The sequence below is a fragment of the Neltuma alba genome, unplaced genomic scaffold (assembly GCF_004799145.2).
Source record: "Neltuma alba isolate B1F8T4 unplaced genomic scaffold, ASM479914v2 tig00012197_pilon, whole genome shotgun sequence".
Classification (NCBI taxonomy): Eukaryota; Viridiplantae; Streptophyta; class Magnoliopsida; order Fabales; family Fabaceae; genus Neltuma; species Neltuma alba.
In genome coordinates, this window is record NW_021636737.1 from 191886 (window position 1) to 216519 (window position 24634).

At 37.1% G+C, this 24634-nt stretch overlaps 4 protein-coding genes and 1 long non-coding RNA gene across 6 annotated transcripts; 4 read left to right on the forward strand and 1 right to left on the reverse strand.

The window, feature by feature from the left end:
• Window positions 1–394: 394 nt before the first annotated feature.
• LOC114724762 (NADH dehydrogenase [ubiquinone] 1 beta subcomplex subunit 2) lies at window positions 395–1474 on the forward strand. Its single transcript, XM_028911206.1, has 3 exons — window positions 395–593; window positions 988–1033; window positions 1141–1474. Exons 1-3 carry the CDS (start codon window positions 490–492, stop codon window positions 1189–1191), a joined length of 201 nt encoding a protein of 66 aa, XP_028767039.1. The 5' UTR covers window positions 395–489; the 3' UTR covers window positions 1192–1474.
• A 248-nt stretch (window positions 1475–1722) lies between these two features.
• Window positions 1723–2928, forward strand: LOC114724763 (uncharacterized). The gene is made up of 3 exons (XR_003738349.1): window positions 1723–1756; window positions 1864–1920; window positions 2489–2928. It is a non-coding gene; the product is annotated as an uncharacterized LOC114724763 (long non-coding RNA).
• Window positions 2929–3701: 773 nt separating this feature from the next.
• LOC114724761 (thioredoxin-like protein YLS8) lies at window positions 3702–5322 on the forward strand. Its single transcript, XM_028911205.1, has 2 exons — window positions 3702–3897; window positions 4758–5322. Exons 1-2 carry the CDS (start codon window positions 3778–3780, stop codon window positions 5064–5066), a joined length of 429 nt encoding a protein of 142 aa, XP_028767038.1. The 5' UTR covers window positions 3702–3777; the 3' UTR covers window positions 5067–5322.
• Window positions 5323–5542: 220 nt separating this feature from the next.
• Window positions 5543–7930, reverse strand: LOC114724737 (chaperone protein dnaJ C76, chloroplastic). Of its 2 annotated transcripts, none has more exons than XM_028911175.1 (4): window positions 7577–7930; window positions 7031–7287; window positions 6367–6550; window positions 5543–6280 (listed from the first exon to the last, which is right to left on the reverse strand). In XM_028911175.1, exons 1-4 carry the CDS (start codon window positions 7913–7915, stop codon window positions 5669–5671), a joined length of 1392 nt encoding a protein of 463 aa, XP_028767008.1. In that variant the 5' UTR covers window positions 7916–7930; the 3' UTR covers window positions 5543–5668. The 2 variants fall into 2 exon arrangements, with proteins under 2 accessions (XP_028767008.1, XP_028767007.1); XM_028911174.1 differs by having other exon boundaries at window positions 5543–6283.
• Window positions 7931–11210: 3280 nt separating this feature from the next.
• LOC114724747 (lysine-specific demethylase JMJ25) lies at window positions 11211–23989 on the forward strand. Its single transcript, XM_028911188.1, has 11 exons — window positions 11211–11272; window positions 11598–11722; window positions 12645–12708; window positions 12808–13546; window positions 13953–14282; window positions 15350–15655; window positions 16750–16822; window positions 18584–18669; window positions 21993–22112; window positions 22911–22971; window positions 23672–23989. The coding sequence occupies exons 1-11, from the start codon at window positions 11211–11213 to the stop codon at window positions 23725–23727; spliced, it is 2022 nt and encodes a 673-aa protein (XP_028767021.1). The 3' UTR covers window positions 23728–23989.
• The last annotated feature ends 645 nt before the right edge of the window (window positions 23990–24634 follow it).

Genomic DNA, 24634 nt, shown 5'->3' on the forward strand with positions numbered 1-24634 from the left:
GTTTTATATTTAGGATATAAGGAGTATTGTTTTCAGAAAAAAAAATGTTTAGAAAGATTAAAATAAAATCAAATTTCATGACCAAAATTACTGGTTTAAATTTAAATGACTAAAATTAAAAGATATCAAATTTTAAGAATTAAAGACGACATCTTTGGTCAAAAAAAAAAAGAATTAAAGACGACATTAACCTCTATCAGAAAATTGATGATGTCCTCTGTGTCAAAATCACGTTTTCCTTGAGAATGAAGGCCATTTTGATTATTTACTATAAAAACATAATTTTATTTTAGTTTTAAATTTCAGATTTTGTTTTGAAGGATTGATAGAAATAAAATCACTTCGATGTATCTTTTATGAAATTCTCCACCCTCTTGAGTTTTTTTCATACACCACAAAATTCGCTTGTTCTTGACAGCGGTCGCGTTCCTAATCGTTATACCCTTTAGGGCTTGTTGCGTTCGAAACTCGCAGTGCGTCGCGACAGAGATGGGGGGAGGCCATGGTGAGGGCACAACCTACAAAGGTATGACAGTGCATGCTCCGAAGCGTTGGCATACCGTCACTGGCAAGGGGCTTTGCGCTGTTATGTGGTATGCGATAACCCTCATTTCTCCATCTCATCTGGCGCGCTGTTTTCATTCAGCAGATCTATTCTTTTCAGCAAAATTAAATGTTCTGTTCATTTGATTTTTGGCTACATCGTGGATCTCTTGTTGATGAGGGATCTAAATATTTGGCGGATTGCCCTCGTAATGACCGAGGAAACGAGTATTTTTTGTTCCTGTTTAATTCATGGAATTTGTTATTGGTGAGGATTTAGGCATGTTTGGTATCCAAGTTACATGGTTAATCGTTATTGAAATTAAACTTTGTGAGACTGTTTTCATTTTTCCAAATCATTCTTGAGAGCGCCGTAATGTAATTTGACTGAATCGATTCTGACTGCTTAGGAACTTACCGCGCGTTTCAAAATTTATTTTTCAGGTTCTGGGTATTGTACAGGGCAAAGCAAGATGGCCCTGTAGTATTGGTAAAACTCTGAAAGTTAATTTTGTTTACCTGTATTTAGCCGAGTCATATTTTGGTTAAGTTTTACTTTTTCTGATACATTCTCCTGTTCTCTCTGGTGCCATCCAGGGCTGGAGACATCCTTGGGAGGGTCATGATGATCATGGCCATGGACATTAAAATTAGGTACCTTCACTTGATTTATATGATCTCACTTCTCAGCAAATTTAGAACGAGCCATTAGTTGTCAACCACTGCTTTGCATAGCTTCTATTGAATAAACTGGGGACGTTATCATGACAAAAGGTTGTCTTAACTTAGTTAGGGATAAGGTCTATTTTTGTCCCGGAAGTGTTCACGGAGTAACATTGCTCCCACTTCCGGATACTCAGATCCTCCGTGAAAACTTCCAGGGCAAATGGACCTTATCCCATTTAGTTATGTGGCTCTTAAGCATATGTCAATAACTTTACTGAGGTTTCCATGTTTCTGTTAGTGCTAACTTATCTATCATATTGCTGATTTAATTTCTTTGTAAGTTTGATCTGGAATGGAAAGGATTCTTTTTTCCTGTTCTTTTGATGAAGTACCTTGAAGGACGCACCTCATCATTTCAATTTCATATAAATTATATACAACTATTTTGACGACCCTAGAAATTTTTTCTGCCAGTGCCAAAATCTTGATGGAACTCTTGTGAGTGGCATGTGTTAAATAAGCAAAGCAAGATGGCCCTGTAGTATTGGTAAAACTCTGAAAGTTAATTTTGTTTACCTGTATTTAGCCGAGTCATATTTTGGTTAAGTTTTACTTTTTCTGATACATTCTCCTGTTCTCTCTGGTGCCATCCAGGGCTGGAGACATCCTTGGGAGGGTCATGATGATCATGGCCATGGACATTAAAATTAGGTACCTTCACTTGATTTATATATCTCACTTCTCAGCAAATTTAGAACGAGCCATTAGTTGTCAACCACTGCTTTGCATAGCTTCTATTGAATAAATTGGGGACGTTATCATGACAGAAGGTTGTCTTAACTTAGTTAGGGATAAGGTCTATTTTTGTCCCGGAAGTGTTCACGGAGTAACATTGCTCCCACTTCCGGATACTCAGATCCTCCGTGAAAACTTCTAGGGCAATGGACTTATCCCATTTAGTTATGTGGCTCTTAAGCATATGTCAATAACTTTACTGAGGTTTCCATGTTCTGTTAGTGCTAACTTATCTATCATATTGCTGATTTAATTTCTTTGTGAGTTTGATCTGGAATGGAAAGGATTCTTTTTTCCTGTTCTTTTGATGAAGTACCTTGAAGGACGCACCTCATCATTTCAATTTCATATAATTATATACAACTATTTTGACGACCCTAGAAATTTTCTGCCAGTGCCAAAATCTTGATGGAACTCTTGTGAGTGGCATGTGTTAAAATAAATGTACAAAATGATGAATAACGTGCATCTGTTGATTTATCAGCAAGCGTTGACACGGAGATCATGCACGAGACAAGCTGAAGGATCCGCGGTGGGCGTATGTGATACGAATGTTCACTTTGCTCAATTCCTCCAATAAGTTTGCTGTGGAAGAGATTTCCTTTTTGGACGTTTTCCTGAACATATGTTATGTTACAACTCTAGACCCTGTAAACTTGGATGACAGCTGTGGTTGTTTAAATAAATTGTTCATGTCTTATGTTTTTAATAGAGCTATTTACCATGAGAAGACTCAAAATTCGTGTGTTCTTGTGCGGACGCCAATTTTGGGTAAATTCCTGTGTTTGGATGGGCGGGTCAAGACAATTTTAGCCAACGATGTTATCATATTGGCAGGAAAATAAACCGGTCAGTTTAGCTTGGTATGGGTTTTTACAGCCTTGCGGGGTATGAGCTGAACCAGATATGAATTACATATTTTTTCTGTATTTTATGTATTTTCTCACCCCACCATTGATACTAGGCCCATTGGAGCTGATCAAGATTTACCCCGGAAAAAAAAAAATCTGTACTTATTGGACATGATGCAATACGCTAAGTTGAATTTAACAGACTAATAATGTACACTATGACAGGGATATATTGGCTTGAAGTTGAAAGAAGTGAATAAAGATTAAAAGGAAAAAAAAAACTTAGCGATCATTATTTAAAGAAATTCAATATTAGTTAAATTACTATACTTTAGTATTTGTGGGCATATTGATTCTCTTTACCAAATTTTAAGTAATTTTTTGTGCGTAAGCAAAATGCTGGGAGGAAAAATAGTGCAACTAAAATGAAGAACTGCGATCAGCCATAATCTGTCTAGTATATCCTCAAATTTCGTATAGTCTTTTGCTCATCTCAGGCACCTCCATCTTGGCGAATATCCTGATGAAAATGAAGATCTACGCCTCAAATTATTATAATTATCGTTTGAGCTAATATTAATCTTTTAATTTTCAACTGTAACTATTTAAAGCAAAATTATATGATTCTTTAATTTGATTGTTAATAGATATTTTAATTTTAAGTGCCAATTTTTTTATAGAAATTATAAGTGCCAATTTTTCTTGTTAGTGATAAAATAAAAAAATAAATTTCATTTATTTAAAATTAGTATTCACCTTAAAAAAGAGACCAAACGAGGAGACCTCATGGATGCAATACTCAACCGTTGGGTCGGGTCGACATAATAGCAAAACTCGGATTGTCACCTGACGCCGATTGCAGATTTTGAATTAGCCCTAATTAGATTTCAGGCAATTCTCTCGTTTTAGCTCGCGGGGAGACATGTCGTACTTGCTGCCTCACCTTCATTCAGGATGGGCTGTAGATCAGGCCATCCTTGCTGAGGAGGAGCGTCTTGTCGTCATCCGATTTGGCCATGATTGGGATGAGACCTGCATGCAGGTATTTCCTTGCCTGGTTCTTCTTTTCTTCTTTGATTTTCACTTGCTCTATATTTCCGTCTATTGGAACCCTAAACTAAACTGGATTTCAGCCTGTTTGTTAAATCAAAACATTTTGTTTAACCTTGCCATTATCCGGATGTATTATTCGTGCAAAGTGCCGCCTCAAATAGTGTTTTTTTTTTTGGGACCTGAGCGTCATATAGTATTGACTTTTGCAAATTTGTCGACTTTTTGTTCGAGGTATTTAGGTTAACTGAAATTTTTGTGGTGCCTATAGTTAATAATCCTCCGGTCCTAAACACTACAAAAGGGCCTTATATTTAGGACCGGAGGAGTGATTTGCTCACTTGGCATCAGCATTAATTTTAAGTGAGTTGATACTGGAAGTGATGTCTGGCTTTGGTGCTTGTCCGCCTTCTACTACTCTCCCCACTTTGTCTGCTTCCCATTGCCTGAGAGCCTCGTTTATGATTAAGAAAGAAAAATGGTTATTTAACCGTGTAATTTCCAGAAGGATTAACCATCAGTCAAACTTATAACCGCATGCATAGTGTAAACCAATATTAGTAATCACAGTTTTCCTTATATTGAGGGATTATTTTATCGAGCATTCATGGCCACAGGAATCCAGATTTTATATTAATCCTAATCCTCGGGCGCTAATGCCTGCACATGAGTCTTGCTGTTTTTTGCCCGCCCTGCTCTAAACGATCTTATATCTTCTTTCCAATGCCACCCTTGCCTATTTGATTTATGCAGATTATCTGATTGTGCAATGGATTTCTATTTCCTTTTTATGAACATAAGCTGCCATCTAAATTATAACATGGTGTTGTAATATTTTTCTTTCAAGTTTAGATGGATGAAGTGCTGGCATCAGTTGCTGAGACCATAAAGAATTTTGCTGTAATTTACCTCGTGGACATAACTGAGGTTCCTGATTTTAACACCATGTATGAGCTGTATGATCCCTCCACGGTTATGTTTTTCTTTAGGAACAAACACATTATGATAGATCTTGGCACTGGAAACAACAACAAGATTAACTGGGCTCTTAAGGACAAGCAGGAGTTCATTGACATTATTGAGACAGTGTACCGAGGTGCAAGAAAGGGACGTGGTTTGGTGATTGCTCCCAAAGATTACTCAACCAAATACCGTTACTAAACCTATTGTGGAAAGTGCTCTTTTCGTATTTGTATGACTATCTTTCTCTTCCAAATGTTAATGCCAGAAGAACAATTCGTAATGGGTTGTCTTCCACCGACTTTGTATGGGCAACAATATTGTATTATATTGAAGATGAAACTTCTAGACTAGATTGTGCCCGATCCGATTATTTGTTTTCCACAGAACCATACAGTGTTTTGGGTATTTTATGAAAGGAGAGAAAACTCTGGAATAAACTTTAAATTTTTGCTTTCTTAACAGAAGCATGGTTAGCAATATGGTTCTTACAACAACATTTTGCTACGAATTGAATTGGCCAGTTAATTACTTCTATTTCCTCAATGTCAATACGTTCTTCCCCGGGGCTTTTTCTCAGCAGAGATGGACAATAAAAGAAGGCTGTACTTTAAAACACCATAGAGTCTTGATTTAACACTTAACAATGCGGGAGGCGGAAACCGTGTACCATTATATTTTTAATGAAAAACTTACTTTTTATATATCCCAATCTGTGTTTCATGTTACTTTATACATTCCAAAGTATCTATGGGCTACTTGCCTAGCTTGGCCATTAAATTTACAAGCATCTAATAGAGGCACTATCTATTTTTTCTGCCGATAATAGCCACAAGATCTACTACTGCCAATCCAATCATATACCATGTAGCTGCAGCAAGAACACCCTGCGACCAAGGGCTGTTAACAATATCCAGAGCTAGAGAGCCTCCAGCATGTTGATTCAATTCATGGACTGACCCCCCACCATGTAATCGAACTGTAGCTACAGCGATCATGGCAGTGACCATTGGGAATGCCCATCTGATTGGGTTATTTTGATTCTCATATATTTCAGACTCCCTCTCATTTGCTTCTTTCTGTTCGAGAGGAGATGACGAGGGCTTTGCAGCTGAACTTGGAGTTGCGGTATTCTCAGTTGAGGACGGAAGAGCATAAGCTGATGGAGCCCAATACTCCTCATCAGAACTCTGGCACCTGGTCCTTTTGCTCTCGCTGAGCTGTTTCCTTGCAGCAGCGTCTCGAAGCTTATCGATGTTTGGTTCAGGTAATCTACGTGCAACGCGTGTGAGGCTTTTGTCGGGTCCTCCTGATGACGCCCCACTTGCAACAGGCGATCGCCAGTATAACCAGTTAGAGATTGATCTGATTGCTTGAATTGCTGATATCCTTGCTTCTCTCTGAGGGTCTATTACCTGCTGATAAAGAGGTTTCTGGTTAATCCGTGAGAACTAATTAGCCAGTTCATTGCAGCCACCATTACTTGTCGACACAGACTAACCTTAGAAGACTTGTTGGAAGCCTTCTCCATTGCTTCCTGGAATCTGGTTTGGAATTTCTGCACTTCTGTAAATATGTTAGAGACGCGAGCACCGACCGTATTACCTGTGCCGACTCTTACATTGCCTCGTGGCTGCTTGGACATCAAGAACTCCAGAGCTGCAAGGTTGGACCTTTCAACAACTCTATATTTACGCAAGCACCGAAAGCTTTTGTCAGGTTCAGAAAAAATCTTGTATTTTTTACCCTTTTAATGCCCAGCCACATTGCCAACGTACGACAACCTATCTTTCTTAGCACAATACGTGATATTCTCACGGCCTTTGTTTCCTATCTTTTGACTTGAAAGATCATCTTCCCTCTTAAGATCTAATTAAACAACTGAAGCAGCTCGTTTAGGAACTAAATCAGGAAAATGAAGTGACATAGGAGGAACTTGAAGCCATTAAATTTGGCTTTACCTCCATACAAGGCAACAACAGTGCTGTACAGCACCAGAGATTGATGACAATTAAATCTCAGAGAAATGAAGTGCATGGCAGGCAAATGCAGTATATATATATGCACCTTGCATTTGTACTTTTATTCTGATCTCCGAATTTTAGTTATCCCGCAAAAAAAAAAAAAACAAAAACAAAAAAGTGCAGAATAGTAACATAACTTACGAAATGCAATTGACAGGACAGGAATCTATGGCCTCTTGGATTTTGTCTTCAGAATCAGCCCACTGTCCCACAACCCTGGCTCTGCCATAAACTGATTCAATCGCAAACGTCTTCTCTGCTAACAAAGCACATTTTAAGCAGCCAACGCATTTTATTTCATCCACGAATATTGCTCTCTGCTCGCTTTCCGACCCGAACCAAACTGAGTACACGGGCCTTCCTGTGAAACCCTTGAACCCTTCGATCTTTTTCTGCTCCTGCGCCATAAGAACTAGAACAACTTGAGAGAGTTTATTTTACTATAAATGTGATGATAGATGCGCTTCAAGATCAAATACTGGAACACACCCTTGTTCAAATATATGTCATCTCGTCTCTCAATTTCCAAAAACTGTTATTTCTCTCTTCTATAGCACCAATCCTCGATAAGATTATGTTACATATCGACATGTACTCTATGATCGGGGATTATTACGGCGTGGAAGTGAACAGGGGAAGGAGTCAGTTAATCTAGTTTATTTGTTATTCTATGTGAACGACACAAACCTTGTCGTAGGCCAAACGGGAACTGGGGTCAGAAAGCACTGCGTAGGCTTCATTCAGAATGATGGCCATTTGATGGCCAGCGGGGCCAGCAATGTCAGGGTGGCACCGCTTCTGGAGGGAGCGGTAAGCGAGCTTTATCTGGGACTGATCGGAGCAGCTATCGATGCCCAGAAGATCATAGAGGTCGAACTCTGTGATGGAAGAAGCCGAATGGACTGCCCTGCACGTCAGAATTGAGCCTCTGGAGCAAGACTTTGGGGTTGTTAACTCCGTTCTGGTGACGCGAGAAGAGAGGGGAGAGGGAAGCGGAAGAAGACGTGCAGATGCAGTACAATGCATTTTGCAGATAAAGATAAGGTATCAAGGAGCTCTTGTGGGTCTTATACGATGTAGTTAGTTACTACAATATCATACTGCTAGATATTTTTGTCTCAGATATTTTTCCTTTCCACTTTTTTTCGCTTCATCAGGTCAGGTCACTTTCCCGATCATCGTCTTTCATATAGATTGCGCATCCTGGCTGACTGGCTCACATCTGCGGGAAATCTTAAAAAGGATATTTATTTTTAATGATCGATTTATTATCATTTTCTGTAAGATTTAGTATCGGTTTTTAAACGAGTTATCGCTGAAAACTCTTTTGAAGCCCCATCACCAAATGTGATTCTGAAATAACTGCAAATTTTTTTACAAACCAAGCATAAATATTTCAGATTGTGAATCTTTTAATCCATATGATTTTTTCCTCTCATTACTTCGCAGTAGACTAGAAATTTATGAGCATGCACATCATTTATGTTTTGAGACACGTCGTTTAAGAAAATAAGACGATGGAATCACCATACAAATTTATTTACAGGATATGGAAATTCATTTGACAATCATAGAAGGGTGTTTACAAGATACACTTAAAACAATATCCGAAATCATAATTGTTTTTTTTTTTTTTACATTTTTGCCACTGTTAATTATACGCTATATCATTGTATTATTCCTTCTTCTACTTAAAGAATGTTTGGGCACTATAAAAAGTGCTTTTCAAAAGCGCTTTTTTATAAATCAAATTTTTTTTTTACATATTTACTTTGTATACTGTAAAAATATTTTTAAAAATTATAGTTTTAATTCTATCTAAACACTTTTTTAGATCTCTCTTTCTCCTACCCGTCTCTTCACATTTCGCAAATCCAGAGTGGTTTTGAAAATAGAATATATTTTTCACACATTCTTTTTGGCCTGAACTTTACACGTCGACCTCAACAATTTTAACTGCGAAAAGGGTCTGTGGTCCGAGATGGGAAAAAGGGGCTGACTGTGGGAATGACGGAAGCAAAGGCGGCGGTCGCATGAAGCCTGGCGAAGAACGGAGCAGCAGTCTGGTGGCTTTCATGACTCTCTGTTGCCAATATCCAGTGGAGACGGTCACGTTCGATTTATTAATGACCCTGTGGCCTTCCCCTTCCCAGGTAGTTACGTACTACTCTCTTTTATCACCCCAGAAACAGAAAAAAAAAACGTAAAAAGCTTTAATCTTCCAGTGTACTCCGTTTTTTTTTTCCCCGGCCAGTTCCAGTGTACTCCTTTAGACGTGCAAGTACGGATAATTCTAATAATTTGAGCTATTACATGGAATTTATACTCTGCACTGAACTTAGTCGATTAAAATAATTTCAAAACATGTTTAAGGGATAATGGCAATTAAAATCATTCCTTACTTCCTGGCCCAAAAAATCTGACTTTATCTCTTCACGTCATTATCGTTGAAAGATTATCTGAATTTTCAAAAAATTACTGCTTATTAACTAATTTAAATAGATTAAGATGTTAGTTAAATTAGTTATATGATTTTTTTATGATATATTTTTTTCTAAACTTTAATTATTATTTAAAAATTTCAATAAGATTAATTTTAAAAAATTTACAGACATGTGAAATAAGTTTTCTATACAACATTAATATTAACTTCCTAATTAGTTTTTATCCTAATTAGCTTTATACTAAGCATGGATGAATACTTCACACCGGGTCAGACATCCCACGTAAGAACAACATCTGTGACCAAAACCTGCCATCAAAGGCACATTTTTTTGCCACTTTTGATTAGTAGATTGTAGATGCCGCGCAAAAACTCTCCTTCATTCCTATAATCTTTCGAAAACTTCCCCGTGACCGATAATATTTTATTTACCTTGGCGCCAGATTTGAAAATCCACCATTATTACCCATTGTTTTCTTTCTCTGTCGTCAGTTTCTCCCCTATATATAAGCGACACAAACCCCTACTGCCTAATGTGCTTTCCAGTTTCCACTCGATTGTACCCTCTTCTGCAGCTTTGGGTTTTGTAAATTGATTCTGTTCTTTGTGACTTTGAAACCCAAGTTTCCATGGCTCACGGAAGCAAGCGGCTGCAGAATGACGACGCACCTCTGCTGCCGCAGTATCACCAGTCTGAGAAGCAAGACGGTGACGGTGATGAACAAGAGGGAATAGGACAGGAGGAACGTTTCAAGAATCAGCCGTCGGCGGAAGGCGCGGTGGCGGTGGTGGAGTTCTTACAGGTGAAAAACGAGAAAGTCTCGATCTTGACACCGAACCAGCGAAAATCGACCCACTAACGGAAGGCACGAAGTTGTCAAGAAAGGCCGCGGCAGAAAGCGTAAGCTAGAGACGGATGCCTCAGGGAACGTGGTCTTGCCCGAGGCGACGAGGCGAAGTGCTAGAGTGTCGCGGCAATCGTTCTGTTATGCTTTCTTTGATGACGAAGAAGAGGAAGAAGGACGTCAAAAAAGGAAACCTGGGAGAGGTCGTAAAAGGACGAAAGTTGCGGCAAATAAAACGTCAGTGGTTGAAAAAGGTGTAGGAGCCGAGGACAATGGTGATTTAGATGGGGAGGAGTTAGGACATTTGAAGCAGAGTGATCCTGGGGGTGTTGTGAAGGACTGCGGTTTCGAAGAACTGGAAAGTGGTGATAAGAAAATTTCAAGGCGTGGGAAGGCGGCTCATGATGCGAAGGCAAACCATGAAGTATCGGAGGCTCATGGTCGAATGCAAACGGCTAGAGATTCTTCAGAAAGCAGATCATATAAAGGTTATAGTCGCAGGGCTTCAAAATCTGAAGTTAATAAGCAGGGGATGCCCAAAGTCAAAAGGCGCGATCCTGACGTAAGAAATTTCCTTCTCTATGGTTTGCTGTGCTTGAGATGTGCATTATATAGAGCTTGCAAGTCGTGGTTATAATTTCTATTTCCTACTTAACAGTGGATTGAAAAGGAGTGCTTAATGTGCCATCAGTGTCAGAGAAATGATAAGGGGGAGGTTGTTAGGTGTACAGAATGTAAGCGGAAAAGGTTTTGCATCCCGTGTTTAAAGAGTTGGTATGACTTACCTTCCTTCTACTTCATTTTGCTTATTTTTGTTCCATTTGTTGCACTTATTTTGTTGAGCAAGATGTATACTGTTCATATTTATATGCCTACTCATACAGGTCAGAGTCCATTATTAAACTAGATTTTTGGCATCATAGCGTGAAAGCATATGCGCTGTATGATATAGAATATGAATGTACAAACAATTGTTCTGTTGCACGGAGTTGTATGAGCTGCTTCTTAAATAACATGATTTGGCTTAGTTAATATGCACCAAGATTCAGGGTTACTAGGCACCAAGATTCAGGGTTACTACTTAGTTGGAACTTTGTAAAGGTCATACCTTATGCTTGGATAAGATCGAAATAAAAAATTGAAGTTACTGGTGAGTTTTGACCATTTACCTTGGCATTAATGGTTGATTTTGGTCCTTCATGTCTATGTTGTATTGTCAAGGTATCCTCAATTGAGAAAGGAAGATATTGCTGAGAAGTGTCCTGTGTGCCGTGGAAACTGCAATTGCAAAGCATGTCTGAGCTCTGATAAATTAATTGAAGTCAGTCCTCGACTTCTAAATTGCACCTTGTGATGATTTTTTTTTTATTTATTCTGCATTTAAAATCTAAACGAATTCAATTTTCTATGGATGATGAAGGACCGAAAAGAAGATCGACTTAAATGAGGAAGACCGTAAGCATTTGCTAACGGTGCTTCTTCCATACTTAAGGCAGCTACATGAAGAACAAATGATCGAGAAGGAGACTGAAGCTAAGAGACAAGGTGTCTTCTCATGAACTATCTTAATCAAGATTACTAGTTGATAACAATGCTATTCCTCTTTCTAATGTGCGTAGTTCATGAAAATTAAGTATGATTTGTGTCTGCAATTGGATGGTAGTGATTTCCTTAAAGAACTTTTATGCAGAGTGCCAAAGGGAAGACTTGCATAGAATTTTATTGAGCTGCAAACGTCATAATACAATAAAGTGCATTTTGTTGCTTCCTTTCTTTCTTGTTACTAAAGCCTTTTAAAAGAATTTCCAAAGTTGCGGGACATGCTGATTTCTTGGCAGGAATAACGTGTTGGCTCCACAAATAACTTACTGCTGGACAATGGATAAATAAGTGGGTCTAAGTTTCTGAATCGGATTAATACATTAAAGAATTGTCAGGATAAACTGCTTTATGGGGCCATCCAACTGGCGACATGTATTTCTATCCACACATTAGAACTGAGCATTGGACGAGCCCCAAATTGGCTCATGAGGAAGAGAGACCTCTTGTTTGTGCTTGTTGGAAAACGTCTTAGCTCTGGATCTCTATTCTATAAAATTTGGGAACTACAATAAGATGCTCTAGTGAATCATAAGTATCAGTAAAATCTTGGGAACTAAAGGGGCTGACTAGTGCAATAAAGCTGTCTCTTTACTTGGTCGCAGATAAAGCTGTCTCTTTACTTGGTCCTTAAATTGTTGATGGTTGTCGGTCTAGATTTGGCAACAAAATATATACATATTTTGTACTGGTTACCCCTTGGGTCACTGACCTTTTTTATTTCTGAATTAAGCCGTAATTTTCTCTAGCTATGTATTTTTATTGATAGGTTCTGAATGTCACGGCAAATCTGATATTTCTCATTTGGCCTTAGTGCTGATCTGACATCATTTTTATTCTTCAATCCTTTTCTTTATGTGCAATGCAGGCATCTCACTTTCAGAGCTCCAGGTAGGGCAGGCAGACTGCTCCCATGAAGAGCGTATTTACTGGTTAGACTCCCCCTCCTGGGTTATTTTTCAGTTGTGAATGTCATATTTGGTTATTAGTTGATAGTTGCTTAATTATTTGATTATTAAGTTTTTGTGCAGTGACAATTGTAAAACTTCAATTTTTGATTATCACCGAAGCTGTCAAGAATGTTTTTTTGACCTCTGTCTAGTCTGTTGCCGTGAGATTCGCCAAGGAAAATTGGTTGGGGGTGCAGAGCCAGTTGAGTTTGAATTTATCAGTCGGGGGCTGAAGTATATGCATGGTGGAGAGGAGTCAACGTCAAAAAAAATAAATGTTGAGTCAAAAAATGATGATCGTGACTGGTCAAGATCTAGTTTGAAGGTGACAAGTGATGGTAGCATCCCTTGTCCAAGGGTTGATGGTGGTTGTGGTCATAGTTATCTTGAACTTCGATGTATATTTCCTGATGACTGGATTTCTGAACTTGTAAAGAAAGCAGAAAATATGGCTAAAGCATATAATCTTGATGATGCAAGACAGACAAGTAACCAGTGTGGTTCATGCTTTGAACTAGATGGTAACAACAATAATGTTGGAAATGAGAACAGGATAAAGGCTGCTTCTCGCGAAGATCCTAGTGACACTGACAACTATATATACTGTCCAAGGGCCATAGATTTAGGACTTAAGGATGTGAAGCATTTTCAGTGGCACTGGAGTAAAGGAGAGCCAGTGATTGTCAGCAATGTGCTTGAATGCACATCTGGTTTAAGCTGGGAACCACTGGTTATGTGGCGTGCTTTCCGTAAGATAAATAATAAAAAGCAAGAAACACATTTGGCAGTGAAGGTCATTGATTGTTTGGACTTGTGTGAGGTTGGTTTTACTTGCTGTTTGTAATTCTTTTGCCATTCGTATTTTACTTGGTATTTCTTCTCTGAAATTAGATGCTTGCTGGACAATTCTCTTCCAAAGGTTTTGCTTTTCTGTTTTTCTTATTCTTTTTGGAAGGAACTTTCCTGTGTATTGCTCACCAATGTTTGTATTCCTGCTGTTTGCCTTTTGCTGTCATTTCCATTGTTTTTGTCTATTGCATGTTGCCTCTTCGCTTGCTTTCACTCTTGATATGCCTTCCTGGCATATTTGTGATCCTCTGTTTTTAATTTTGCTTCAGTCAGTTTCTAGTGCTTTCAAGTAATTTCCTTCATCTAATTGCATGTAGCTTGACATGTAAAACATGTTTGCCAGTGGCTTCTGACTGAATTTCTGGTTTTGAATGTAGGGAGACATCAATATCCACCAATTCTTTACTGGGTACTCTGAAGGTCGAAAAGATTTTGAAATGGGGCCTCAGTTATTGAAACTGAAAGATTGGCCTCCTTCGAAATTATTTGAGGAACGGTTGCCACGTCATTGTGCTGAGTTCATTTCTTCCCTACCATTCAAGGAATATACAAATCCCTATAATGGTGTTTTAAACCTTGCTTCAATGCTACCAGATGGAGTAATAAAGCCAGATATTGGTCCAAAGACATATATAGCATATGGAATTCCTATGGAGCTTGGGCGGGGAGATTCAGTGACAAAGCTTCATTGTGATATGTCTGATGCAGTAAGCTGTTTCCTTAACACCTGTTCGCTTTAAATTTCTCCAAATGGTTTCATTAGAAATGGTATCCAGATGGTTTGTGAGCGAGTGCAATGCTTTGAGAGTCCTTTCTTCCTATTTGTCAGGTTGTGGCTTGAAGCCCGTGCCTGAAACTTTGCTCTTTGTAGCTGTTACTTTTTAGTTCTCTCCAATTTACAGTTAATTTTAGGGTGTTTATACTTGATTATCAATCAACTCTTTGTCATTCTTACTCTGGAGAGCTACTTCATAGTAGCACATATTGAATTTTGCAGTTTGCTTGCTTCAAGTGCAGTGGTTGATCATATTATTCCCTCAGATAGGGTGGTTGTTGACAAATACTGATGAAGCATGAGAAATTATAAGATTGAGGAATGTTGATTCCTTTGTAGTTCTAAAATATGTGTTTCATTGTGCATTGAAGATTGGCTAAATGGGACTAAATGCTTAGGATAGTTAGCATTGTTTTAGCTCATTTTTGGATGTGTGGTCTGTTTTCTGTTTTAATTATATTAATTTTTCATAACTAGTTGAATTGTTGTGTTATTGAATTCGTGAAATCTGTTGCCCTTCCTGACAGCTGTGTAATGCTAATGTGATTTGAATGGTCGTTACTATTTTGTGCAGTAAAGTGCATATTATACATAATGAATGCATTTTTATATGCCTAGTTTTCCCTTTGTTTTATGGAGATTTGAGAGTTTTGATCCATTGAAATCCCTTATTTTTCTGGTTTTGGTGCCTTGGAGATCTTTTTGTTTTCTGATAATAACTATCATCATAGATGAACCTAAAATTGTGGATGCTAGACTGTTCTTTTTCCCTTATCATATTAGTGAATGCAACATAGGTTGCTGTCGTATTACTATGTTAAAGATTTAATAGAATTGTGACTTTGTTGGTTCATTTGATTGTGCTATATCCCTATTTTTAATTACATGCTGGCAAATGAGGAATATGAACACTGTCTTTATTAACCTTTTTCTTTTAAGGTAAATGTTTTGACGCATTATGAATACTGTGTTTATTAACTTTTTTATTTTATTTTTTAGGTAAATGTTCTGACACATACTTTTGAAACGCCCCTTGATGCTGATCTTCTTGCACAAATAAAGTATTTAAAAGGAAAGCACCTTGAACAGGACAGAAAGGAGCTGTATCACGATGGTCAGGGGGAAGAAGCTAATGCTGAAAATGGAAAGATTACAGATCTCGAAAATACCTTGCTTGGATATGATTCTGTTGAGGGAGGTGCTCTCTGGGATATTTTTAGGAGACAGGATGTGCCTAAACTGCAGGAATACCTTAAGAAGCACTTCAGAGAATTCAGGCATGTCAACTGTATTCCTTTGCATCAGGTAAGCTTGAATAAAAGATGGCTTTTTCTTGTAAGTGGTCAAAATGCTGTGTTCACTTGAGGTCAGCAATAACAGTTATGCTTGATTCCTTGCTAATGATTGCTTTTTTATATAAAAGTAAAATGTTGTGGTGGGAAGAAAAACATCTATATTTTAGCAAGTATGCAATATTTTCTTTTTGGGCGGGGATAAGAACCAAAATTTCAATGGGTAAGAGGGATGTTTGAATATCTCAGAGTTGTAGTTGTGAATACTGAATACATCCTTTGCTGTTCTTGAATTTTGAATGGAAAATAAACAATGATCAAATATTGTATATATGGTCTGGAAGGACTTAATGGGGTTGGTTTTTTTTTGGTTGGTGGAAAGAAAATTGTTTGTATAATCTGTGTAGTTGGAAGTAGGTTCAAATAAATGTGGTAGCTGGTTGGTTGAGTTTGTATAAGTTGTACTGTCCTTGAACTTGACCTAATTTATGATTGTGAGGGGACACATGATAAGCCTGGCTTAGCAAGTTGTAAATTTCATTTATTTGTGTTGAAAACAAAAGGCATGCCAATAGTCTTGCAGGCTAGTGGCATGAAAGCTCTCTTATGAGTTGTTAGTTGTGGGTTTGATCACACTTGTATTCTCAAGCCATTAGTGTTTGCCCCGTTAATTCAAAAAAAAAAAAAAAAGCCACGTTACAAAGAGCCTGATCAGCTCTCTCCAACTCATAAATTTCGATAGAACTCTGAACAAGCCTAGGGGAACAAAAAAAACAGAATCAAGCATATGGGCATTTCTGGCTAAGCTGTCAGCCTTTTAATGGTGTCAGAGGGGGTATAATAGATAGAAATAACCCATCCCTCCATGATTAGTTCACATAGATCCTGTATCTCCCTTTGAGACATGCATTATTGATTGTTGTACTTACTATCCTTGCATGGGCAAATAAAGAAGTGAATTTTGCAATTATCGCATTATTGATCATTGATATAGGTGTCTATTGTTATTTCATGCTTATCACTGAAAATCTTTATGGTTTTTTCTTTTTGGTGAATATCTTTATGGTTATTTGCTTCTTTGTAAAAGGATTTGCTTTGTTTTAATAGGTTGTTCATCCTATCCATGATCAGACCTTTTATTTGACTATGGATCATAAGAGGAAACTGAAGGAGGAATATGGTCAGTTATTCTTGTTCTTTTAATCATCACATAATATCTGTCTTAATTGTTACTGCTATAGTAAATCCCCAGTAATGCAATTTATTTTTGTTTATGGGCATTTAACATAATGGCAACACTGCCTTGGCTTAATTAAATTCAAATATTGTAACTGAACATCTTAAAACTGCCAAGAACATATCTTGTTTTCATGACAAGTGCTGCTGGTTTGATTGGCAAAGATACCGAACAGCTCATCCCCTCATTTTGGGGGTCAACTCTCTGACATCTACTCCCTTTGTCTTAGGCCTATCATTACTGATTCCTAGTTACTATTGTAATTTGTTTCCTTGTTCTTCCATACTTTTTTAATTTCTGACCTGTAAATATAACTAAGGACACACTCACTGTAATATGTAGATTATTCAAATGAAATAAATAGAATTTCATTATTTAGTCTGCTGATCTGTGCCACCCACCCCCCGGTGGGGAAAAGAACCTAAATCTAATCCAATCATCCATCTTTGTGGTATTAGAGATCTGAAAGTTTAATCCAACATGATCAAATTTCATGAGAGCTTAGGTTTGAAGGACTGGCTAGGCTTTGAGGAATTGAACCTTGGGAACCCAAAGCTATCCGGCAGCCTAACCAAAAGCATCTCAGTTTCTTTTAAATTTGTCCATGAGCTCGCTGTGATCATGATTACCAGACATAATTACTTAGAGTGGTTTCAAAGTGCTCTCATGCTGATGAAGGGGGAAGGCAAAGAAGATTTTTTTCATTGGTGAATTTGCCCCACTACCGGTTTCAGACTCAAGTTATAAACAATGGCTTTGGAAGATAATATGTTAACTTCCTGGCTTGTCAACTTTGACTTTGATGGTGAGGAAAAATTATGTTGCATGCACAATTGCCAAGGAGAATGGGGACAATGTTCATGAGTCCTTGCTTGAGGAAAATGGTAGTATTCTTTAATTTAGGATTTGTCTATGACTTCAAATGAGGCAATCCCAATGTCATAGACTCTAGCAGCGTTCTTTCTTGTTATTGTTAACAACAAGATCTATATGAAACTCATGTATTGTCTTGTGTTGAAGATGTCAAGAACTAGCACAATTTAGTTGACAAGAAAAAAAATTTCAAAGTGTTCTTTGGGTCTCATTCTAACCTTTGAGAAACTAAGGGGGTGAATCACAGGTGTTCTAACCCCTCCTTTGCTTCATGAATTTTCTCCATGATTAAATTGAAGAAAGTTGAAGGAGGGTTTCCCAAACTATTGTTTAGGTCCACACCAGTCACCACCTCTACTGATGTTGTTGCTCTTGTGGTTTGTGGCCCTAAAACTAATAAGTACAAGGGCAAATGACTAGGGAGCAAGTTTTGCGATCATGGTAACAATCTGGTCACACCAAAGACAAATGCTTGAAATTACACAGGAAGCCATGTGCATAAAATGAGAATCGCAGCCTCATGACTACAAGTGAAGAGAAACCGAATTTGAATATATCCTAGAAAGAACAAATGAGCCTCTATGGAAATTGTTTGCTAAAAATATACCTTATAAGGTGAAGAGTATCAAAATGGTGGCTCAAAGTGGCGACAATTTCCTTCTTGTGTGGTGCCAACAAGTGTTTTTCCATTTCATTCAAACAAATCAAGCTATTCTAAGCATTCCTTATTCTAGAAATCTACACATTGTCTCTTTTGTAGTCCATTATTGTCTTTAGTCTTTCATCACATATTGATGCTTTCATTTTTTGTTTTTGAATATTCTTTTGTAGGAATTGAACCATGGACATTTATTCAGAAACTGGGAGATGCAGTTTTGATTCCTGCTGGTTGTCCTCACCAAGTCAGAAATCTCAAGGTATAATGAATACAATAGAAAGTTTCCTTGGCTTTTAGGTTTTAGTTTTATTGTAATCATGTAATGTTTTAATCATTAGCTATGCATTCTTGGCCCTTAGTTCCTTGAATATGGAAGCATATGCAGGACATGTTTGATCTTTCCGTTTATTGTTGGAAGACGCGAAACATTACTAGGGCAGCAATATGTCTTGTTTTTATTTATTTTTTCCCTATTATTTTTTATTATTATTTCTTTTATGAAACGTAGAATTAGTCATTAGTTTCTATTTAGATTAGATTTTAGCTTTTAACTAAAATCTTCCTAATCTCATGGCTATTTGAGGGAGGCATGTTGCCTGCTTCTTTATTTTAACCCTAATAAGGAAAAAAACATGACTGCCAATAATTATTTGTGTTGGCAAACTATATGGTATCAAAGCCATGAGCTCCAACAAACTTCCTCTCCTATTCGGTCGGATACCAGGCCTTTGCCACTGAAACTCTTGGTGGCTCAAATACACACCAGCTGAATTTTCTTACAAAACCCTACAAATGATCTCTCATCTTTAATGATCACTAGCCATCGCTTTGATGGAGACCATTATCTCCACTGTTCTCAAACCTTCCATGTGTTTATTAGAGGAAGGGGAAAGGGAGATCACATCAACAAGAAGATTTTCTCTTCTAGCCCAAATACAAGAGTTGTTGCTTTGATGGCTGAAAATATTTAGTTTGATGACCCTCAAGATTGGATGCAACTTTGAATATAAAAATTTTGTCATGTACACAGACTCTTTAGATGCTTCTAATATGTGAAGGAGGGACTGCCATCTTGAACAACCATTGAGACATCTTGTCTTGGAGATTAGAGACCAGCTACTTAGCTATGACCAAGCGGAGTTACGCAGAAACTCCAGAGACGATATTTGGTGTGCTGACTACCTGGCATGAGAGGGTCACTTGGAATTGACAGAGTAAATTTGGGTTCAACTATACATGAAGGTTGCCTAAGCATGGTTTTGGAGGATCAGCTCGCTATTAGTTGTTTGCTTCTTCTTTTGGTTTTCTCTTAAGCTTATTGCTTGCCTTTGTATCTCAAGATTGGGTGCAACTTGGTACAGTACAAAACTGCTCGAGATACATGGGATGCAACGAAAGAGGTATACTCATTAGTGTTGTTTGAGATCGACGGTCAGCTACATGATTGAAGAAAGGTAATTCAAGAGTGGATGTTTTGCGACTCACAAGTACGGCAATAAAATTCACCCTCTTCACCCATTTAACACCTATTGCTTTCCTGAACCTTTTAAACCTAAGCCTGCAAGAGTCAAGATCTGTGCAGAATGTCCAAAATAACCAGAATGAAGATGTTACGAGTGCTGGAATTGTACCGGAAGTTGTTACGGGTGCTGGAATTGTACCAGAAGTTGTTACAGGCACTGAAAATATACCGGAAACTGTCCAGACTGGTGCTGCTATTGGTGATGTAGAACAGAATGATACACACTTTTATCCAGCCTCCTCACTGCAAGTCCAATCATCTGAACTTAGCTCAAGTCCTGCACTTGTGATGGATGATGACTTGAGTTGGCCCATTGCATTGAGAAAAGAACTTAGGGCATGTACAAGATACCTAACTGGTAAATTATATTTCTTATGAGCATTTATCTGCAAGACCTCGGCACTCAAGTCATTTTTCACTCTCATTTCCAAGCGAAAGATTTGGTTTGCCGAAGTACGCTTTCTAGGAACTAAGGTTATGAGGAGTAAGAAAGGCATTCTCTTGACATAGGAGAAATATGTTCTTGATTTACTAAAGGAAATTGGAAAGCTAGGATCTACACCATGCAGTTTCCTCATGGTCCCTAATCCATTACTAGATGCTAACAAGAGCAGTCTATTGAAAATCTTAAGAAGTATTGGAGATTGATTGGGAAATTGATCTATCTCGTGGTGACTCGTCTTGATATCACTTACGTAGGCATCGCCAACTGTTAATCAATATGAGGCTTTATAAAATGTCACCTATTAAGGGAACCCTGGGTCTTCGCATCTTGTAGAGGAATCATGGTTCTACAGATATTGAGTACTTGTTTTTTTAATGCAAATTATGGCGGAGCCAAAACTACTAGATGATCCGTTGCAGGATATTGTGATCTTGTGGGTGGACATTTGGCATCTTGGAGGAGCAAGAAGCAAAATGTGGTATCATGGTAGGGTGCAGAATCAAAGTACAGAGCCAGGCACAACCTGTGTGTAAGATGGTATGGATTTATCAGTTATTGAAGGAAGTTGGCCTCTAAATCTTGTTACTAGCAAAGTTGTGGTGTGATAGTCAAGCTGCTTTGCATGTAGCCTCCAATTTTATATTTCATGAACATGTAAAACATATCGAGATTGATTATCACTTTGTTCGGGATAAAATTAAAGAGAATTTTATTTCTGTGAGAATTGACCAGTTAGGTGATGTGTTCACAAAAGCCCTTAATAGGACTTGGGTTGACTATCTGTGTAACAAGTTGGGCAAGATTAACATCTATGCTCCAACTTGAGAGGCAGTATTAGAATATTCTCTCATTAATGTAAATAGCATATAATTTTTATGATTAGTATGGAATCAGATATTATTCTGTTAGGGTATTATTAAGCGATTATGAGCCATTAATAGTGAGACTCATTTCTCTTGTGTAAATACCTCCTTTGATCATGAATAGACACGAGAGTTTCATATTATATTTCTCTATATCTTTATAATATGAAAGATAATGTTACTCATGATATGCCAAAGGGGATCATTTGGATTTGTTTTCAAGGTGCGGAGCTATTAGAATTTTTTTTCTTTTTTCTTTTTTTTTTGGGGGGGGGGGAGATGTTGGTTCTTCTTGTGTTCTCCTTTTGGAGGGGATATTTGTAGTAATAGAAAAACATGAAGAAAGAACCACAAAATATGGTCACTCAAGTTAAACTATAGATGATCCTAATTATTTGACTTACTAAAATAATAAAGTCAAATTGAATAAATAGTATACAATATAACAATTAAAACAGAATGTAAAATGTCTAAAGCAGCATGTGGTAGACTACATGTAACACTGATGGCATTGCATCAATCATCATATTATTTTATTGAAGATTTTAGGGGAGGTACATGTAATTCATTTGAATAAGTATGCTGTCCTTCAACTTCAGTAAACTTATTAGTTCTTGAAAGCTTTGCAAGAATGGTAAATACTTTTTCTTGACTTCGGTAGTTTGGATTCAAATCTTTGGAGACATTTTATATACAATAATCATCTATAGGCAATATTTTAATTGCTGTAAATATGTGTCTCGCTCTTGCAGTCATGTATCAAGGTTGCTCTCGATTTTGTGTCACCTGAAAGTATAGAGGAGTGTATTCGTTTAACACAGGAATTTCGCACACTTCCCATAAATCACAGGGCTATTGAGGACAAATTGGAGGTATAAGATTTTTTCCCCCATTTTTGTTTGGTGGGATTCTCTCTCTCTCTCTCTCTCTCTCTCATTTTGCCTCATATCTGCGCCTATGTAAGCATATGTTGTGATCGTGGATGAGGAGTAATTATCCTTGGTAGTAATTGTTATGTTGTGTTATGATGGTTGTTTGTTTAGTTATAATTTGCAATCTGACTTGAGAGGAGTTGTATGATTGAGGATGAAGTTCTGAAGTCCACGTTCCTCTCTATTCTCTTATTCTTTCTACTTCTATTCTTTCTTCTCTAATTAGAATACTCCCACTGCACTATTGCATTAACCTTTGTCAAGAGGTTTTGTTTAGGAGCTTTGTGATAATTACACTGTTTTGTGTAATGGCTTAAAGTATGTAATTGTTATTTGTCTTATTTATTTGAAGTATATTTAAGAAATGTTGATGAAAAATGAGGAATCAACTTGCACAGTGAAGACTAAACAAACAAATTTGGGTGAAATATACAAAGCTGTCAAAGTTTGTTACAATGAAAATGTTGTCGATTCCATTTTATGTAGACGATATAGTTGAAGGCAATGAATGCCTAGTCTATGTGGACGTGTGTATTTGGTCATTCCATTTGCTAATTCGGTTCATCACAAGTTGAATGGATGAGATTGTGCCTAGTCAAATTTGGTTGGTCAAAACATTGAGTAGACGTTCAGATGACTGAAATGAGCAACGTTTATCTGACTCTTGTGTTATGTGAAAGCATATATTCTAAATCTCTATGAGAATGCAGTTTTTGATTGCTCTTTTAATGGGAACAGGTCAAAAAAATGCTTATTCATGCAATGGGCAACGTGGTGGGGCAAACATGGGGGAAGGAAGGTTAGTGATACTACTCGTTAAGCTCTAAATTTTTCTGGATTCACCTTGGAAGTGAATAGTACTTCTATTGAGTTTGTTTGTTCTTATAATTCTGTGTCCATATGTAATATTATAAGTTCTTCTCAGGCCTATTGCGAACACTATTAATTTGTGCATAAAAGGAAATCTTAGTGGGCCTGTTTTTAATTCCACATACCTAAGTTTCTCTTTTATCTCTGAATGCACGTGGCATAATTTGTTTGTATTTGGCTGCCTAAGGGATTAAAATCATACACTATCCCTTGTTAATAATTTTTTTCCTGCTACTATGTCTCATGTTTAATAATACAAGGTAATGTGCTGTATGATTTTTTTCTTTCTCTTTTCAACTTAACCGTATATTGTTTGCTGTTTGAGGCTAAATTTAGTGAGGCACAGTATTGCGGTAATAGTAACTATGTTCACAAACCGCAACAATTAGGAAGTATTTTTCTCTCATGGGTTTTATATATGGTAATTTTGGCTACACTTGTTAGATTTGGGTTGCATGTGCTGTGTGCAATCTAATCTGGCAAGTATTCAAAAGCAAAATTTTTAAAATTTTGAGTGACACAAAATGCAAAAGATAAGCTTGTATTTGAAGCAATTTTCTACTATCATCTGCAGAAGTCGTTTTGAGTTTGTCATGAATGGATCTGACCGTCGTTCATTGAATTTTCAGGAACAGAGCTACTTGATCAAAAGAAAGGAAAGAAGAAAGCTAAGGCTAAATTGTAACGAGGATCTATTAAAATGGAAGCCTGTGGAAGTTTGCTTCTTTGTTTTGTAGTGGCAGCCATCCTCTTGTAAGGCCCTCTCCATGCACCGTGTAACACCAGAATGCAAACTCTGTAAATAATCACATGGATGGTGATATGTACAAGCAACGATGCTTTTTCAAAAGTGCATTTTTCTCCGATCGCTTTTTTTAAATCTCGTTGCCGTTACAGAAATGTGGATAGAATTATTATTGTTTGGTTAAAGGGATTTGGAAAAGTGTGACGTTCGTGAATCAAATCACTTTCCCCTTTCCTACCATAGGCCAAGTTTTGTGCCAATAGAAACTTGCAAGTTTTTTTTCTTGATACGAGTTATAAGAAGAGAATTGAAATATCAAACCAGACAAAAGAATTAAAAAAAGAGAGCTTATAATCAATGGACGTATTGGCATTTCACAGTTATTTGCAATCGCATTAAAAAGAAAATTTATTCCTATTTTGTATAAATTTAGATTTTTTTCCATGATAAATATATTCCCTTATATATGTCTTATATATTTTGTATAAGAAAATTTATTCTTATTTAGTATGTAATATTTTTCGCATAGCTCAAAATTATAAATTGATTTGTTAATTTAATATAATTTTATTTTTATTTATTAAATGAAAATTATATATTTTTGGGTTACCGAGAAGAGCTAAGCTCAAAATATTGTCAAATTATAGTTTTAAAAATAATTTTATAATATACGAAATAAATATATGAATGAATTTAATTCAATTTATAAAAAATGTTTTTTAGAAGTATTTTTATACGATGCCAAACGCGTCTTAAAATAAAAAGACTAAAAGTGAGCGTTTAGATTAACTTTTTCAAAAAATGATCTTACGCGATTCAAGATGCTTCAAACGCTGCGTTTTTGGTG

What these genes read in the sequence shown, in the direction of transcription:
- LOC114724762 (XM_028911206.1), top strand. Translation starts at nt 490, where the DNA reads ATGGGGGGAGGCCATGGTGAGGGCACAACCTACAAAGGTATGACAGTG. An exon ending in GGGCTTTGCGCTGTTATGTG is followed by an intron (nt 594 to 987) that starts GTATGCGATAAC and finishes TTTATTTTTCAG; the next exon opens with GTTCTGGGTATTGTACAGGG. An exon ending in AAGATGGCCCTGTAGTATTG is followed by an intron (nt 1,034 to 1,140) that starts GTAAAACTCTGA and finishes GGTGCCATCCAG; the next exon opens with GGCTGGAGACATCCTTGGGA.
- LOC114724761 (XM_028911205.1), top strand. Translation starts at nt 3,778, where the DNA reads ATGTCGTACTTGCTGCCTCACCTTCATTCAGGATGGGCTGTAGATCAG. An exon ending in GGGATGAGACCTGCATGCAG is followed by an intron (nt 3,898 to 4,757) that starts GTATTTCCTTGC and finishes TTTCAAGTTTAG; the next exon opens with ATGGATGAAGTGCTGGCATC.
- LOC114724737 (XM_028911174.1), bottom strand. Translation starts at nt 7,915, where the DNA reads ATGCATTGTACTGCATCTGCACGTCTTCTTCCGCTTCCCTCTCCCCTC. An exon ending in CCCGTTTGGCCTACGACAAG is followed by an intron (nt 7,288 to 7,576) that starts GTTTGTGTCGTT and finishes CTTATGGCGCAG; the next exon opens with GAGCAGAAAAAGATCGAAGG. An exon ending in TGTCCTGTCAATTGCATTTC is followed by an intron (nt 6,551 to 7,030) that starts GTAAGTTATGTT and finishes GCGTAAATATAG; the next exon opens with AGTTGTTGAAAGGTCCAACC.
- LOC114724747 (XM_028911188.1), top strand. Translation starts at nt 11,211, where the DNA reads ATGCACCAAGATTCAGGGTTACTAGGCACCAAGATTCAGGGTTACTAC. An exon ending in GAAACTGAAGGAGGAATATG is followed by an intron (nt 16,823 to 18,583) that starts GTCAGTTATTCT and finishes ATTCTTTTGTAG; the next exon opens with GAATTGAACCATGGACATTT. An exon ending in CTATTGAGGACAAATTGGAG is followed by an intron (nt 22,113 to 22,910) that starts GTATAAGATTTT and finishes TAATGGGAACAG; the next exon opens with GTCAAAAAAATGCTTATTCA.